General features: G+C 36.8%; 1 protein-coding gene across 3 annotated transcripts in view; it reads right to left on the bottom strand.

Moving 5' to 3' along the window:
• The window catches only part of osbpl10b (oxysterol binding protein-like 10b), a 48041-nt gene that overhangs the window by 19581 nt on the left and 8934 nt on the right, over nucleotides 1-19526 (bottom strand). The window contains exons 4-6 of one of the 3 annotated variants that reach the window (XM_079430465.1): nucleotides 17335-17568; nucleotides 4698-4920; nucleotides 4341-4483 (exon numbers count right to left, since the gene is read on the bottom strand). In XM_079430465.1, the coding sequence (XP_079286591.1) occupies nucleotides 4341-4483; nucleotides 4698-4920; nucleotides 17335-17568 (600 nt within the window). The remainder of the gene's footprint in view (nucleotides 1-4340; nucleotides 4484-4697; nucleotides 4921-17334; nucleotides 17569-19526) is intronic. The other 2 variants (XM_079430466.1, XM_079430467.1) reach the window with 2 other exon arrangements.

Genomic DNA, 19526 nt, shown 5'->3' with positions numbered 1-19526 from the left:
GAAAACGCGCGCCCTTTTCTCTGTTGCGCTCCCTAAACAGACAAAGGAATTCAACTGGACCATGTTGCTAGTGAAACAAAGAAAGAGAACCACACCTTTGAATTAGAAACGAGTTTTAAAAGGGACCAAAGTATACTCGTTTCTGCTACTGAAGCAAAATATACTCGAGAAAAGAAACACTATAGACAGATTATCTATACATGTATTAAGAAGTGTGTTTGTGACATTTATAAGCTGTTGCATTATTTTTAATCCATGGTAAATCCAGAATGTATAAGTTACCTGATTACTAGATGTTTAGCTCAACTGCTATTTGTGTCGTTTAAAATTTGAGGATCTGTTTATCAATGTATCTAACCAGTAATATCCTCTGTGGTCACGTGTATTTTTGGTGCATATCAAAATATAAGTGTTTGGTTTCTTTAGAAAGCTAACCTTATGAAGAATATTATGGTTGAATGAAAATGATCCGCTTTATCAACCCGTGGTTACAATAACGGATAGAAACTTGCTTGCAGTAATCAACCAAGCGTTCTCCCCACCCCCCAACCATTCAAATTTCGTAGGCGGGATTTACAATTTGTGATGTCACAAATACAGGAAAACAACTTTGTAGTTCAAATTGTTCGTTGTAGTTCTTGAAAAGGGATTTTTTTCAAAAACTAAATATCTCCCTGTGGAGTGGAATTTGAGATTTGTAACTTTGTAGATCGTTTTATGCCCAAACATACACACTGACTAAAATTCAAAAAGTGAAAAAGCATAATAGGACCCCTTTAATTAGTTGCTAGATGTTCTCCCAGCTGAATCTTTTCAAAATGTCTTGCTTTTTCAGCCCTTTGCTGCCCCCGTGCCAACTTTTTTGAGACCTGTAGCAGGCATCAAATTTGAAATGAGCTCATTTAGTGGATAAAAGCGTAAAATTTCTCTTTTTAAACATTTGTTATGATCTCTGTCCTATTGTGAATAAAATGTTGGCTCATGTGATTTGAAAGTCTTTTAGTTTTCATTTTATTCAAATTTAAAAAACGTCCCAACATTTCCGGAATTTTGTTTTGTGTGTGTTTGTTTAATTAATTATAAGCTTTTATAATTTTTTAATTATAAACTCACAAACCCCGATATACTGTAAGTGATCTATATGAGGTGTATAACTTTCCCCTCCAACAGGTTGTTAACCATTACAGAGAGCTGAACCCAAGAATCGGATCAGTCTGACTTGTTAACAAATCATTCAGAACTGTTTAGCATACTAAATCAAACAATTCATTCAAAAGAGTAGACTCAAAAGAATGCTTCATTTGTGGATCATAATTCACCACTTCTTATATGAACTCTCACAAATGTGAGAATTGAGAGCTAGGGTAGATGTCATTTTTTTCAGTGATTAATGACTTAAAGGGACAGTTCACCCAAAAATAAAACTTTGGCAGCAACTAATTGATGCTATTTACACTACATGCAAATAGCGATAGATTATATTAATACTATGTAGAAATAGCAGTATTTTCATTGCAATAAGTAAATAGTAGTTAGATGCTATTTAATACAAAGTGGCAGATATCTGCACCTCAGTATTGTAGTACATTATAAAACAGTATGCAATAATAACGAGTGTACAGTAAGTTTTTTTTTATTATTTAAATTAAATAGATGCCTTTTTGAGACAACAAACCCCCCACCCCCACCCCTAACCATTCCTGATAAATATTTTTGGACTTATTGAACATTATTTTTTGACTTTTGATTATTTCCTTATTTTTTATTGAAAATAAATGCCTTTCCGATGTGATGTGTGATGAGGAAATGGAGAAGAACAAGTTCGGCAAAAGGCGGTTTCAAACTCGGGTTCATCACATCAAAAAGTTACTGCTTGCACTTTACTACCTATGCCACTGCAGCTGCTGTTTACCAGGTGTTTTTTGTAGTCTTGTCTAGCCCAAGCACACGCTGGTGGGCAGAGTTAATGTAAATAACATATTATTGTATAATACCACTGAACCACTGATGTCACGTGGACTATTTTAATGATGTCCTTGCTACTTTTTTGGGCCTAGAACATAGCAGTTGCGTTGCTGTCTGGCTCTTGGATTTCATCTTAATTTGTGTTCCGAAGATGAATGAAGGTCTTACGGGTTTGGAACGACATGAGGGTAAGTAATTAATGACAGAATTTTCATTTATTGTATATTGTTTACAATTCATATGGACTACTTCAATGGAACTTTAAGTCTTTTAAGCTCTTTCACATATTGAAAACAGCAATCAGGATTTTCAAAAAGTCGCCTTTTGCGCTCTATATACAGATATAAGAAAGTCATACAGGTTTGAAACGACATGAGGGTGAGTAAATGATGACAAGGTTTTCATTTGTGGATGAACTATTCCTTTAAGTCCCACAGCAGCTTAAGTGGCTTTTTGCAGCTGGCAATCACATTACGCAGAGCGAAAGCTTCAGTTAATTATGTATCTCCAGGGCTACAATACACACAGTGTCATAAAAGATCACCAGAGCACTCCTGTGTGATGAGGCCACAATCCACTGTGCCACACAGAATCCATACAGAAACACACTGCGCTCAAGAAAAAGTAGGCGCCTGGAGCCGGATCTCATATGCAGTATGATGGGATTGATTGATGGAGCTCATACAAACTAATTTCAGACCTCAGATGCATCAGCATATTTCACTGTCTGCGCTGGCACAGTTTCATGCCCAGATAATCCATGAGCCATGCAGTCGATGCTGATGTTGTGTCTGTTAAAATTGCATTCGGTGCTGGAAGCACCTTAAATAACTGAAGAACACATGTGCCATGCACTTGTTTCAGACTTCAGCATCATGCCATCATCATCTTCTTAATTTTCAAGTCATTTAAAGGTTTAATGGTATGAGTCACAACGTTAAATTAATTAGATATCTTATCGCATGTATATAAGAGAAACAACGTAGCACAAATTCTGACTGTTGCATTCTGGGAGCATGTTCGTCCTCATAGGGAGCCGATTTAATGACAAGCACACACAAAGCAACCGCAAAATGAATTAGCTCCCTTCAGGCATACGTGCACACACAAATTAACATGCATTTATACATACGCCACCGCGTGCGTGCAAACAAACAGTTGCACACGCTTACGTCGAAGAAACAGCAGCCCTGGTCGTTCTCTAGAGAAACGCAGGCGGATAAAAGGTTTCCAAGAGGGACGGCTGACTCATTCAGGGCTCCAGAGGGATTGTGGGTATCCTCAGTCAGCCACAGACTACGCTAAAACTAGAACACATCCAATTAGGGCTCCTCTTCCACTCCTTCGCTGTAGAAGCCTGGCAGGCGCACGCACAATAGTGCAGATGTGTATTTGAAACTGTGTCTACTCTACGGGAGACTTCAAATGAGTCAGAGACCATTCTGATTTTTTGCGCTATTATCAGAAACGCTGAACGTATCCCGGTGACAGATTTTACCCCTGAAAGATCATCTCCCTTTTAAAGTGATAAGTAGCGTGTCACAGAGCTGCCCGTTTCAGAATGATAATGATGGGTGTAATGATGACTCTATTGCAGGGGCGTTTTCTTTGAGGAGGCGAGAGAGAAAGTGCTGGATGAGAAAATCTGGATGAGAAGTCTATTGCAAAAACAAAGTAAAATGAAATACAAGACCACATAGTGTCTAAAGTACTAATTTTTCTAAAGTAATGCTGTCCAACAGTGACAGTAACAGATACATTTTCAGAGAGTGTCATTAAAATAAAAATGTTAGGAAAAACATAATATATCTGCATTTCTGAGTACCTCTTGAATGCAAGATCATATAAGAGACCAAATAGTACATAAACTATGCAGTAATATTGTCCAACAGTGACAGCAATGGATCAAATTTCAGGCAGGGAATAGAATAGAATAGAATAGAATAGAATAGAATAATTAAATAAAAAATAAATAAATTAAATTAAATTAAAAAATTTAAATTAAAATAAAAAAAATAAAAATGTAAAGTAAAATAAATTAAAATAAAATAAAATAAAAAATTATAAAAAAAAACATAATATATGTGCATTTCTGAGTACCTCTGTGACTAAATAAAATGAAACCAAATAAACTATGCAGTAGCATTGTCCAACAGTGACAGCAATGGATCAAATTTCAGGCAAGGAATAGAAGAGAATAGAATAATATAATATATAATAACATTTAAAAAAATTAAAATTAAATTAAATTAAATTAAAAATTAAATGTAAAGTGAAATAAATTAAAATAAAATAGTACTGTTATCTACAGTGGCAGCTGCTACATAGAATGTAAAAGATGTTAGGAAAAACAATATATATATTTGTTTGCGTACCTCTGTGTCTTTGAGCCGTTCTCTGTTCCTGTGAAGTGGAGAGTGGGGCTGATGTCTAGTTGAGGTGTTGTTACGTGCCAATTCTCCATTCTTCACATGGCCTTCTGAGGCTGTTTTGGGCCTTGACCAATTAGAGACATTACCTACACACAGGATGATATCAGTTATCATACACAGCAATTAAAATTAATTACAAAATTCACCATTAAGAAAATTTGTGGACATTGATCTTCAAATTATGTTTGCTATAAACCAAACAAAAATATTATATCTGATGTAACAAGAGGACACGTTTTGGCACACTGCACTAACACACATCACACATTTCAGAAGAGACAGACAGTGCCATATTCTTGCCTGTATTCGATCCCTGCGTGTGGCTGTGGGTGATCTGTTGGGCCGCCTGGCACACGTTGTGCTGAAGGATACTCAGGCATTCTCCCAGACAGCTGAGTGTGGCTGCAGATGTGGCTTTGAGCAGGAGCAGGTCCTGGTCCAGGGAGGACAGCGGCCCTCGGCTCGGTAACGACTCAATGGAATTAACCAGGTTTTTCTGTTGGCCTTCTGCCTGGGACATGACCTAAAAAACAGACAGCCTTCCCATCGATTCCATTTGGACTTCTGAAACATCTTAATTAAATCAATTTGAACAGCACACATTTGTATTTAGAGCTACTTGAGTTGGGCTTTCTATTATCCACAGAACAGCCCTTTAGTAAATGAATCCTTGATTAGAATGCACTTAAAAACTGTACAAAATTAGTTCTTGTCATGACAGCTCTCAAAGGGTTTGGCATGGTAATGTACAGGACAATGTTAATGTGTTTGGTCTCTGCAAAATAGATCTGCTGCAGAAGAGCAGGTACCGAGACCTGCTACTGCTAACACATCCACAACATGCTGCAGTGAGCAAGTAAGAAATACTGACACACATGACATATGAAAACCCCCTTAGGTAGCATATATGGATCACCCCATAGCAGATTTATACAGGTGGAGCTGGGGAAGGTGGAGGATTTCTGAAGCATGCTGCAACTGCTACAACAAGCACTAGCCAAGGATTTGAATGTTCAGTAGCAAGCTCATTGGCTGCCGATACAAAAAGAACCAATCAGCAGTGCCATGTGAACAATGATGTCATTATGTAAGATTGAGTTAGACCTATCGGACTGTGCCTTCTAGAGTTCCATGATAAAATTTTGGATTTCTGTAATATTTACACAGGCACACACTGCCAGCGTGTACACAGCATTTGTACAGCATCTTATTTTAGTACACTGAATACTGGAGTGATGAGGCACGTTCGACTTGAAGCAGCGCTGTGCAGAATGATCACCGTATGACATCAAAGTACCGCGAGAGCGATTGGAATGCACAGGATCTGTCTGCTCTCTTATCACTCTCACGGTACATTGATGTCATACAGTGATCATTCTGCACAGCGCTGCTTCAAGTCGAACACACCTATGGACTGGAGTAACTGAGCTTTGCCAACACAGGAATAAATTACATTTTTAAATATAATAACAGTATATATATTGTTAACAATATAAAAATGGTTAATGTTGTTATATTATTTACAACATTGCTGTTTTTTTTAAATACATGCTGCCTTCGTGTGCACATATACACACAATTGTTTTTATCAATTGTCACGTGATGTGCTTAAAATGACAATAAAGTTGACTTTGATTAAATCACAAAGAAATAAAATAATACATATTGAGGTAAAGAAGAAATGAGAAGTGTAGTGCAATAATCTAATCCAGGGGATTGTACTCCAGGTTAGAGCAGATTGAGACACCTGTAATTCTAGCGAGTGAAAATAATCTCAAGGATTAGCTCAATCCGGTCTTCCTCTCTGCACAAGTGTTCAAACAAACCCCATGCTGTCAGCTGCAAATCCCAGAGACAGAGAATATATGACATATTTGGGTGTATGTTGCTGAGTTTACCCTTATTGGGTGTTTATGAAAACTCTAATTTGCATTAAATACAAGCTGTTTTTGTGATCATGAAGCGAGTCGTGAGGGAAAGTTTGTAGTGTTTGCCACCTCCGTTTGAGTCCGTCATGAAGGTAATGACCATGGGCTTTTGTGGTGGTGTGGATATTGAGCAGCTCTAACGAAAAGCAGCCAGATAGCCAAAGAGGAGCAAAAAAGTTGCAGGATGTGACTCATCACTGTAGGTAGCTCAGTACGCACATATTTCTCTCTCTCTCCTCCCTCCATTCCAACACTTCAGTGATTGCAACACTATCACAGCACGGCTGTAGTTTTAATGGAGGAAACTTACACTCTTAAAAGGAACATTAGAGTCTTCTCAAGATATCTGCCTCTTTAGATTTGATCTAAATATAATAATAAACACTTAGAAACAAGTAAGATTATATAAAAGATGCAAATACACTTTTCAAAAGTTCGGGGTCTGTACGATTTTTTTCTTGTTTGAAAAGATTTTATGCTCAAAAAGGTTGCATTTATTTGATTAAAAATACAGTAAAAACAAATATTATTGCAATTTAAAATAACTGTTTTCATATATTTTAAAATTGAATTTATTCCTAGGAAGCAAAACTGAATTTGCAGCAGCCATTACTGCACTTTAGTGTCACATGAACTTTCAGAAATCACTAATGGCGATTTGGAACATTTATTATTATTATCCATGTTGAAAACAGTTGTGCTGCTTAATATCTACAGTGTATACTGGGACACACATTTCATAGGATTCTCTGATAAATTAAAAGTTCAAAAGGAACATTATTTATATTAAGATACCATTTGTAACATTGCAAGTCTTTACTGTCATTTTTGATCAATTTAATGCATCCCAGCAGAAGAGGCATCAATTCATTAAAAAAAAAAATAAATAAATAAAATAAAACCTACTAGTGAAGGAAACTTTTGAACAGTAGTGTATAAAAATTCCTTTTAAAGCAAAAATGAAATGAAAATATTAAACTCCTGCCATTATTACTCACTCTTGTTGTTGCAAAACCCGTAAGTTGTTACTTTTAAAGGAAATTTTTCCAGACATATAAAATGATAAATAGAAAAGTGTGAAATTTCAAAGACAAAAGGAAAGTCAGGCTTAGAACAAGGTGAGTAAATGATGACAGAACTGTTGTTTTCAGGTAAACTATCCTTTTAAATGTGGTTTGACAGGTTAGACTGTGTTTGGTCCCACAGACATTGACGTCATCTTTAAATAATTCACTGTCCTGTCTGTCAGCATGGCAAACTTTGAGCACAGAAGAGATTTTGCAGTTGCTCATAACTCAGCTCTCATGAAAAATTGATCCGTCTCTTTATACTCTCTCTTTGATCCATTTCTCTTTTTTTAGTGAGTATTAAAGGAAAGAGACAGGCATCACAGCTGTCACCTGCTCTCAGCACAGAATTCCCATGGACCCCTGCACACAGGTTCAATACTAATCAAGATTCAGGAGCTGAGAGATCACACACACTCAAAACTGTTGTATAATGCTGAGAAAAAAAGACTAAAATAGCATTAAAGGGATAGTTCACCCAAAAATGTACTCTCGCTTATGACATTCCAAACCTGTATTTCTTTCTAACATGGAACACAAAAGGAGAACATTTGAAGAATGTAACCAGTGTTTAGCACATTAAAAGGCAGGGTATGTAATTTTTCAAAAACATTTTAGAAAACCGAGTCGGGCCGAGTACAAATCAAACTTGTAGCCAATCAGCAGTTAGGGGCGTGTCTACTTGTGATGTGGAGGAGAGAGCGTTCAGTGAACAGCCGAAACGAGAGACAGAAAGATAGAGATGTCGGATAAAAAACAAAAAGAGGAAAACGACTGCAGAATAATAAGGCAAGAAGTAGGACCCGTGTAAATATCGGATCAGCTTTCCAGCGCTGGAGAAAACTCAAGGAGCGCAAGCCTGCGATCGGATGCCGAGGTTGCGTTGTTTCTTCTCGATAGGTGAGTAACGCCGTGTCTACACCGGACATGCCGTGCCACAACAGCCTGACTACACTGGACTATTTCAGGCGAGAATGTAGTTGTTTAAAACTCAAATCTGGGGTTTATTTATGAAAACAGCGCCTATTTGAAAATGGGCGTCACCGATTTCGGAAACGTGAGCTCCATGCGATCACCGGGCGCTCAGTGCTCATGTATCCTGAAGAGAGGAGCATAACCTCGGCTAGTCCTGCTGACATTTGCCGCTGGCTCTGATGTCTCTGTAGTGGACAAACATAATAATTCATATAATTTGTGATTATATGAATTACCGTGGATGGAAGTCCGAAATTTGCGTACTTGGTATTAAGAAACGCACGCAGACCTAACGTTACGTCACCAGACTATTTGCCTAATCTTCTCAGTAGTTCAGACCGCGATGGAAACGCAGACAGCAACAGGTCCGGGGTAAAAATGTTCCTGGGACATATCGTTCCAGGAAATTTCGGTGGAAAAGCGGCTTGTGTTTCACAGAATTAATCGTTGCCTGGGTTGCGTAGGCTATGTATATGTGGGGTGTATCTATCAAAATCTATCAAACCTTTTGGGGTAGGGGCGTGTTTGTTTTGGTGATTTCAAATATCAACATTGGCTTCCAGAAATTGCTTACCCTGCCTTTAATAATGCTAATGCAGGTGACTCAGGTTTGGCTCTGGCCTTACCCATAATTCCTTTAAAAGTATATAGTAATCCATTATTTAAGAGTAAGTAAGAGTATAATGGTTTGTCTTCTATTCTCTTGAGGTTTTGGCGATATATTTTTAAAGTACTGACAGAAAGCAGATTTAATTCTAGCACACCTCTCAGGGTGTTACTTATGAAACGATATTGTAGAATTAACAGAAAATCAATTCCATGTACTCCAGCTCTTTTTTCCTCCCCCTCTCTGGTCCGTCCCTCACAAAATCGGTGTTTCTTGTCGTGTCTTTTTCATTTTTCACCATCAAAATGTTCAGTCAGAAAGGTTTCAGCTCTCTCAGTCACTCTCCATCACTGTCACTTTTACACACACATCTTTTTTTTGTTTTTTCCTCGCATGTGCTCTTAAAGGACATGCAATGTCACTGGAACTTAACTTTGGCTACAAAATAAATTCATTTGGAAAGCACTATGTTTGGGGTCTTTAAGTCTCACCAAATGCTCACTAATGCTGCATTTATTTGATCAAACATACAGAAAAAGTCATTCTAAAAGTGAAATATTTTAGAAATAAAATGTTACATAAATGTACTTAATAAATTACTGTTTGCTATTTCATTATATTCATCATTTTGATATGCTGATTTGTTGCTCAAGTAACTTTTTATTATTACAAATGTTGAAACTTGTACTTCTTAATGTTTTTGCAGAAACTATGATCTTTTTTTTAAAGATTCCTTGATAAATAAAACACAGAACAACATTATTCTGAGACAGAAATCGTTTGTTATATTGTTATTTGTCTTTACTGTCACCTTTGATCAATTTTATGTATATTTGCTGAATAAAATTATAGATTTCTTTTAAAAAAAGAAAAGAAAGAAACACCTTTCTGACCCCACATTTTTGAAAGCTTTTATTTTTTGGCTTAAAATGTGTAGCATAATGTGCAGACATGCTTTTACATACAAATTTTCAACTTTGTGCCTTAGCTATTCACTCTGGTAGCTTTGCTGAATCAAACCATCAGCTAATTTACCAAACAGAAGGCGTTGGCAAATAAGAGGGTCAAATAAAAGTAAACTCAAGGCCGCATACAGTTTTCTTTCAGATATACAAATCCTGCTATGCCAAAAAATTCTACCTAAAGATTCTAAATGGTCAATCGCACCATTCTGCAGTCAAATATTTTCAGAATACCTTCAGAATTATACAATACCAAGTCCTGTCCACCTTCCGACAGACACATCCACACATCCCTATAAAGATGATCAGCTCTAATCTACACTAATGATTTCTGTGTGAATGCAATTTCCACACTTGTTGAAGGGAAAGTGTGACTAATTGCACATCAAGCCATGGATAAAAATAAACACAGCAGAATAATTAAAATGCCAACAGTTTCGTGCAACTATAACAACAGTCACTTCAATTCATGGAGCCTTTCAAAATCATTTCCATAGGTAATGTGAGTCCTTTCTTTCAGTACAACACTTACAATATTTCTGCTATTCCAGCTTAAATTGCAGGCTGCACAGTGCACACTACCATTCAAAATTTCAGGGTCACTAGATTTTATTTTTATTTTTGAAAGAAATTAATACTTTTATTCAGCAAGGATACATTAAATTAATCAAAATTGACAAAGTAAAGTTATAAAAGTTTTACATATCAAACAAATTCTGTTCTTTTAAGCATTCTATTTATCAGAAAATGCTGACAAATATTAGGCAGCAAACTGTTTAACATTAATAATAATAATAAATATATTTTTGATTAAATAAATGCCAATACCAACCCAACCACTGGAATTGTACATAACTATAAGCTATTCGTAGGTGGATTTCCACAGGCTAATGTAAAAATAAATAAATAAATAAAAATAATAATAATAATTATATTATTATTAATTAATAAGATTTTTGCCCCCTTCCTGTTTTTTTTTTGTTTGTTTTTTTTGCATATTTGTCACACTTAAAAGATTAAGATCATCAAACTAATTTTAATATTACACAAAGATAATGCAAGTAAATACAAAATGCAGTTTTTAAATGACGATTTCATTTATTAAGGGAAAAAAGCTGTCCAAACCTGCCTGGCCCTACGTGAAAAATGAATTGCCCCCTCCTGTTAAATGAAAGAACTGTGACTAACCACATTATTTTAGAAAGCGGAGTTAAATTTCACTAGCCAAACCCAAGCCTGATTACTGCCAGACCTGTTGAATCAAGAAATCACTTAAATAGAACCTGTCTGATAAAGTAAAGGATGCTTAAAGAGCAACACATCATGCTGCGATCTAAAGAAATTCAAGAACAGATAAGGAATAAAATAGCTGACATGTATCAGTCTTGAAAGGGTTATAAAGCTTTTTCTAAGGCTTTGGGACTCCAGCGAACCACGGTCAGAGCCATTATCCACAAATGGAGAAAACTTTTAACAGTGGTGAACCTTCCCAGGAGTGGCTGGCCTACCAAAATTACTCCAAGAGCGCAACAATGACTCATCCAGGAGATCATAAAAGAACCCAGAACAACATCTAAAGAACTGCAGGCCTCACTTGCCTCAATTAAGGTCAGTGTTCATGATTCAACAATAAGAAAGAGACTGGGCAAAAACGGCATCCATGAGAGAGCTCCAAGGAAACAGCCACTGCTGACCAAAAAGAAAACAAAGGCTCGTCTCACATTTGCCAAAAAATATCTTAATTATCCCCAAGACTTTTGGGCAAATATTCTGCCGACTGATGAGACAAAAGTTTAACATTTTGGAAGGTGTGTGTCCCATTGCATCTGGAGTAAAACCAACACCGCATTTCATAAAAAGAACATCATACCAACAGTCAAACATGGTGGTGGTAGTGTGATGGTCTGGGGCTGCTTTGCAGCTTCAGGACCTGGACGACTTGCCATAATTGATGGAACCATAAATTCTGCACTCAATCAGAAAATCCTGAAGGAGAATGTCTGGCCATCAGTTTGTGACCTCAAGCTCAAGCGCACTTAGCTTATGCAGCAGGACAATGATCTGAAACGCACCAGCAAGTCCACCTCTGAATGGCTAAAAAAAAACTAAATTAAGGTTTTGCAGTGGCCAAGTCAAAATCCAGGCTTAAATCCAATTGAGAGGCTGTGGCATGACCTTAAACAGTCTATTCATGCTCAAAAACCCTCCAATGTGGCTGAATTAAAACAATTCTGCAAAGAATAGTGGGCCAAAATTCCTCCACAGCGATGTGAAAGACTCATTGCCAGTTATCGCAAATGCTTGATTGCAGTTGTTGCTACAAAGGGTGGCACAACCAGTTATTAGATTTAGGGGGATATTACTTTTTCACGTAGTGCCAGGCAGGTTTGGACAGCTTTTTTGCCTTAATAAATTAAATCATTAATTCAAAACTGCATTTTGTATTTACTCAGGTTATCTTTGTGTAATATAAAAATTAGTTTGATGATCTGAATCATTCAAGTGTGACAAATATGCAAAAAAAAAAACAAACAAAAAAAACAAATTAGGGGCAAAAACGTTTTCACACCACTGATATATATTACACACACACACACACACACACACACATACACATATATATATATATATAAGTTTAGTGATGCTAGTGGCATTAAAAGAATACTTTGAACATCAGGGATTCCAAGTTAATATGCCTACAGAATATGAAGTGCTGATGGAGGGGAAAAAAACTTTTAACAAAACCTCAAAATATACTACAAAATATACAGAATTCCACCTGCTGAAAAAAGTATTAGAGATGAAAGCAAATGGTGTGAATATGAAAAAAAGTGTCTTGGCTATTTCCAGACGGCAAAGGAGAAGTTGTCTCTCTGTGTCTGGTTGTCTTTTCAAAAGCACAGGCGCTATCCACATCTTTGACTGACAGCCCGGAGATTACTTCTTTTGAGCTCCAAATCAGCAGGTGTAAATGGGCCTGTATGAGTTTAAATAGGTGTATGGGGGTGGGTTGGCTCCACGGCCAAGAAAGATGATTTAGTGGGGCTAAAGAAGACAGATGAATGAGAGGAGGATTGAATGCTCCACAAAATGCAACATATAAAGAGAATGTCATAAAGTTTTTACACTCACTTTAGATACAGTTACCCAAAAATGACAATGCTGTCAGTTTTTACTCACACCTATGAAAGTCATACGGGTTTACAATGACATGAAGGTGAGTAAATAATGACAGAGTTTTACATTTTAGAAGAACTATACCCATAAACACGCTTGCCAGCTTTACACCCAGTAAAATATTCTGCCTAACACGCTGGCAAGATAATCAGAGAGATTGCTAATAGTAATTTCCACCTCACTGCTTAGATGCACACACATTTTGAAAGCACATTTTATGAATCACAGCTCGTTTCCAATGACTTGCTGCATGTTTCCTTTGGACTGTCAGCGAAAGTGACAGTGTTGTCTAATTTGAGGAGATAAATATGGCCTAAGAGCCAGAAAAAGCAGCTGGTTGTCAGGAAAATATCATACTAGGGTCATACAAACTGACGGTTTAAACCAAACCAAAAGCAAGTTTCTTAGATAAGATTCTTCAATATTAAATGAGGCATAAATTCAATTTACATCTATAGGATTATTTTGATTGTTTGATCATGCTCTGCAAAAACCTTCAGTCTGGTCGCTTATAACAGCAGTTTGAAGTGCTGTACATTTTTGTAACACAAGACATAAATAAATGTCTCCCACTCAAACTCAATTGGTTAAAAACTAGAACTCGACTACAACACTACAAGCAGTATAGCCAAGTTACATGCCAAATTTTTAAGGAATCGTCCAAAAATGAAAATTTGCTGAAGATTTACTCCATCCAAGGAGTAGATTAGTTTGTTTCTTCATCAGAACAGATTTTGAGAAATTTAGCATTTCCTCACTTGCTCACTAATGAATCTTCTGAAGTGAATGGGTGCCATCCGAATGAGAGTTCAAACATCTGACAAAAACATCACAATAATTTATGTAGTTTTGAGTCAAAACTGACAATTTCTAACATTCTCACTCTATTGTGGGGTATAACTGCAACAATGTCAAAACAAGCTTCCTGCTGAACAGCCACTTTCTGATGCTGATGCAGCACTCACAGGCCAGCCGAGGTTGTGACGCTCCATAAGGGTGTCAGCTCAACACTGAAGTTGCTGACTACATATTAAACCTCTGTCAACCTTCAAAGCTTAAAGCAAAAGACTGTGTGCTCTTTGGCAGAACAGACAGACAATATTTAATATTTAACCATTTGATGTTTTTCATCTACTATAGCGGACAGACCTTTAACAAAATATCTTGCAAACTTGAATATACAATTTTATATAAACTGGATTAATTTACTGTAAATATGTGACCAAGGTAAAATTACATAGTAATTACATATTACATAGGTTTTGTAGAAATAGCAAAACTGATTTCTGACAGACCTGGAAGCATCAGTAAAAATGAAAATTACAAACCTTAAAATTACAAAAAGCAATGTTTTGCAAATAACTGACAAATGTTATTTCTGTAATATATATGTGTGTGTGTGTATGTGTGCATGTTTATGAGGACACAAATTTGTATAATGACATGGGTATGACAGAGGTATTACAATATGAAGGTGGTTTATGAGGACATTGCCCATGTCCCCGTAATTCAAAAGGCTTAAAAAAAAAAAACATACTAAATGGTGTTTTTTGAACATGTAATAATGCACAAAGTCTCCTGTGAGGGCTAAGTTTAGGTGTAGGGTTGGTGTAGGGCAATAGCACACACAGTTTGTTCAGTATAACAACCATTACGCCTATGGAGAGTCCCCATAAACCACAAAAACCAACACGTGTGTGTGTTTGTGTGTGTGAATATATGAATGTATTAATTAAATGGTAATTTTTAAATAATTATATAATATATATATATAATTTCTCACTTTTATAGAAATATGTTGCTAAAAATAAATCTTAAATTAACAAACGAGCGATCCAATAAATGACATAAAACATTTATTGGATCGCTCGTTTGGTGAGTTTTTGGCTCAAGGTCTGCATTTAAAGTCACACCAGAGGTGTTCAACTGAGATTAGGACTTTGCTTTATGCAGACCAGTCAAGTTCTTCCACACTGACGGAATCATTTCCGTCAATCATTTCTTTTTGTACCTTGCCTTATATACAGAGGCACTGTCATGTTAGAATAGAAAAGGGTCCTGTCCAAACTTTTGCTATAAAATTAGAAGCACACAATTCCCTAGAATATATTTATATGCTTAAACATTAAGATTTGTACTCATGGAAATTACTAAAGTAGTCAAACCTGTTCATTAGAAGGGGGTGACCCAATACTTTTGGCAATATAGTGTATATATATATATATATATTTATTATATATAAATTAAATTTTTAATATATAACTTGCTTTATAGATTTTATTTATATGTAACATACATACATTGTTACATATGTACACATACACAGTTCAACTTATATATATATATATATATATATATATATATGTATTAGAAGAAAATGTTTACAACATGTTTTAATAAATACAGTTGAAACCAGATATTTACATACACTTCAGAAAAAAAACTACTTTTTTTTCTTTACTGTCAAACATTAAATCAGAGTAAACTTTTTCTGTTTTAGATCAATAAATATTAACATATTTTCTGCATTTGTTAAATGTCAGAATCGAGCGAGGGAGAATATTTATGTATTTGTTTTATCACTTTCATCAAAGTCAGAAGTATACATACACTAAGTTTATTGTGTCTTTAAACAAAAAGAAAACTCCAGATGATTCCATTCTGAGCTTAAGAAGCTTCTGATAGGTTAATTGATTCAATTTGAGTTAATTGGTGGCACACCTGTGGATGCATATAAAGGCACACCTCAAACACAGAGCCTCTTTCTTTGACATCATGGGAAAATCAAGAGAAATCAACCAAGACATCAGGAAAAGAATTGTGGACCTCCACAAGTGTGGCTCATCCTTAGGTGCAATTTCCCGATGCCTGAAGGTCCCACGTTCATCCGTTCAGACAATAATATGCACGTATAAAAAACATGGGAATGTACAACCATCATACCGCTCAGGAAGGAGACGGCTTCTGAGTCTCAGAGAGGAACGTTTTTTGGTGCGAAATGTGCGAATCAACCCCAGGACAACAGCAAAAGACCTTGTGAAGATGCTGGCTGAAACTGGTAAGACAGTGTCCTTATCCACAGTAAAACGAGTCCTGTACCACCATGAGCTGAAAGGTTACTCTGGGAGGAGAAAGCCATTACTTCAAAACCACCATAAAAAAGCTAGACTACAGTTTGCAACTGCACATGGGGACAAAAATCTTAATTTCTGGAGACATGTCCTGTGGTCTGACGAAACAAAAATTAAACTGTTCGGCCATAATGATAAACGGTATATTTGGAGGAAAAAGGGCGAAGCTTTGAAGCCTCAGAACACCATCCCAACTGTGAAGTATGGGGGTGGTAGTATAATATTGTGGGGCTGCTTTGCTGCAGAAGGGACTGGTGCACTTCACAAAATAGATGGCATCATGAGAAAAGAAAATTTTGTGGATATATTGAAGCAACATCTGAAGACATCAGCCAGGAAGTTAAAGCTTGGGCGCAAATGGGTCTTCCAAATGGACAATGACCCCAAGCATACCTCCAAATTAGTTACAAAGTGGTTTAAGGACAACGAAGTCAAGGTATTGGAGTGGCCATCACAAAGCCCTGATCTCAATCCCATAGAAAATTTGTGGGTGGCACTGAAAAGGCGAGTGCGAGCAAAAAGGCATACAAACCTAACCCAGTTACACCAGTTCTGTCAAGAGGAGTGGGCCAAAATTCCAGCAAACTATTGTAGAAAGCTTGTGGAAGGATACCCAAAACGTTTGACCCAAGTGAAACAGTTTCGGGGCAATTCTACCAAATACTAAGGAAGTGTATGTATACTTCTGACTTTGATGAAAGTGATAAAAAAAATATATATAAAATTCTCCCTCACTCGATTCTGACATTTAACAAATGCAAAAAATATGTTAATATTTATTGATATAAAACAGAAAAAGTTTACTCTGATTTAATGTTTGACAGTAAAGAAAAAAAAGTTTTTGTGTTTTTTTCTGGTGTATGCAAATATCTGGTTTCAACTGTATATGTTGCTAAAAATTAAATTAATAATAATTATGGTGTGACTAATGAAAATACTGACAAGCCCAAAAATCCAAACTACTAGTCTGACCCAAAAAATCCTAAATTTGCATCAAAGAGTTAAATCAAATAAAAACCTAACAGACACTGCGAAACATCAGTGTGTTTAATAACAGTGGCTAGCTGGCTCTGTCTGACGCTGCCCGTACCTCTTTTACCTGGTGCAGTCCTGCAGGATGCTGACTGCAGGCCAGTTGGCTGGCGGTGGGAGACTTGTGGTGGGTGATGGTGATGACAGAGGCAGGCGTCCCGTGCTGGGGGGTCTGTCTTTGGGCGGAGATGGAGGAGCACTGTGGGACGGGGTGCGGGTGCAGGGAGAAGCTGTGGGTCTGGCCGGCGGAGGAGGAAGAGGAGGTGTTGCAGGAGGAGGAGGAGGTGCAGCCCTGAAAGAGATAGCAGCAATGGCAGCAGCAGGAGTGAGAGGGAGAGCAGGCGCCCAGGCCTCGCTTCCCCACGGGAACAGACACTGGCCCTGTGCCGCCAGAACGGTCTGCCATCACGCAAAAGAGCATCATCGGCCTGACTCCACCAAGACAGCATCCACATACAGACAGGGAGGGGGAGAGGAAGCAAGGGCAGTGCATGTTGGGAAAAAGTGCAATATGAGACGGCAGAGAGAGGAGGAGAGAGCTTCCGGTGGAGTACTGTTCTCCACAGCAGAGAGATAAAGGTTGTCACTCATTTGAAATGCTTTCATTTCTAAAAGCTCTTCAGCACAACCTGAGAACTGCAATCTCATTCCATCACAGCTAATCTGAGACATCATTTGTCTGTAATTCACAAAAGCATTTAGTGCACTGCTGATAAAAAAAATGCACAAAAGTGTCTAATGCATGCTGTTACAAAAATGTCAAGTCTAACTAGATTTATATTTTTTTTAAGACTGCAAAACTTTCTTCCATAATTTCTGTGGAGTTTGGGGTGTTTTTTTATTTAATTTTTTTACCACACAGCTTTATGGTTTCTGGGGTGTCATGGAAGACTGGTTACTGGCTGAAGAGCAAAAAAAGCTTTCTATAATATTCTCATCCCAAGTCATACAGTGGTGGCCAAAATTATTAGAATACTTGGCATATTTAAGAGGTTTCAGTTGTTTTTGATAAAAAGGTCATTACAATACCCAAAAAACGAACTATTGCCGGAACTACCTGCGATGGAAGGAATCTGCTGGAACATTGAAAATGATGGACAGGCCTCCTAAAAATAAGGACCTCGACCCCATCGAGCAAATTTGGGGCGAGTTGGAAAATAAACTGGACAGATCTATTGTACATTCAAAGTAAAGCCTTTGGCTTGAGTTGCAGAAGGCATAGGATAGCATTAGTGTTGAAGTTCTCAGGAAATATACTGACACTATGGCAGAGAGATGTGCTGCTCTAATTGCTGCAAAAGATGGACTTACCAAATATTAAAATTAAAAGTGGATAAAAACAGTACTCACTTCATCATATTTGTTGCACTCAGAGCAAGCATCTGCATATTTCCAGAACATTATAAAATGAATCCATGTTTTGTAGGCAAAAAAGGTCAATATTTTCAGATCTGTAAGGTGTTCTAATAATTTTGGCCACCACTGTAGTTCAGGTCTATTCTTTAATGCACACAGAATTTTATTTATTTATTTTTTCAAGAAAGTGATACTTTTTTTATTCAGCATTAAATTTGAAAGTGACAGAAAAGACATTAATAAACACCAAAAATAAAAAAAATCCTGAAAAAAAAGTATTAGTTTCCACAAAAATATTAATCAGCACAACTGTTTTAAACATTGATAAAATAATGAATAATAAGAAATGCATACTGACTTTAGCAAACACCCATAAGTAGATCCAAAGAAGTTGCCAAAAAACAAAGAAATCAGTCTCAGAACAGCAACATTCCCAAAGTCATGCTATATACTGTATATATATATAAATAAATGATTCATATCAAACAGAGGAGGATGTATTTAGGTAAAAAAAAAAAGGCAATAGCACCTGTGCATTTTTGAGAAACGCAAGAGAACATTACTCCCCTGGGTGCTGCTAAATGGACTCTTAGGCTTGAAGGAAGATCACACTCTTTGATATGACCCCAAATGAGACCACACTAGGAGGTTTTCTGTATATGCGGCAATGAGTATTTTATTCAGGTCCGATGGAGCTCCCCCAACCTCATGCAGTTGCATTCTCGCAGTCTAATGGCAGTCCATTTTTCAGTCGGATGAGATTTTTGCATTGACTACCAGGTTACATAAGTCATAGATTATACAGACCCTTAGACCCCCTTATAGCAGGGATGTTCATAGAACAGCACATATCGGGAAATTTGAATTCAGAAATTTAGACAGAATTTTGAGATA

This window comes from Barbus barbus (assembly GCF_936440315.1).
Source record: "Barbus barbus genome assembly, chromosome: 12".
Lineage (NCBI taxonomy): Eukaryota > Metazoa > Chordata > Actinopteri > Cypriniformes > Cyprinidae > Barbus > Barbus barbus.
Note: the sequence above shows the minus strand (reverse complement) of the source record. Positions and strands in the feature narration are given on the sequence as shown.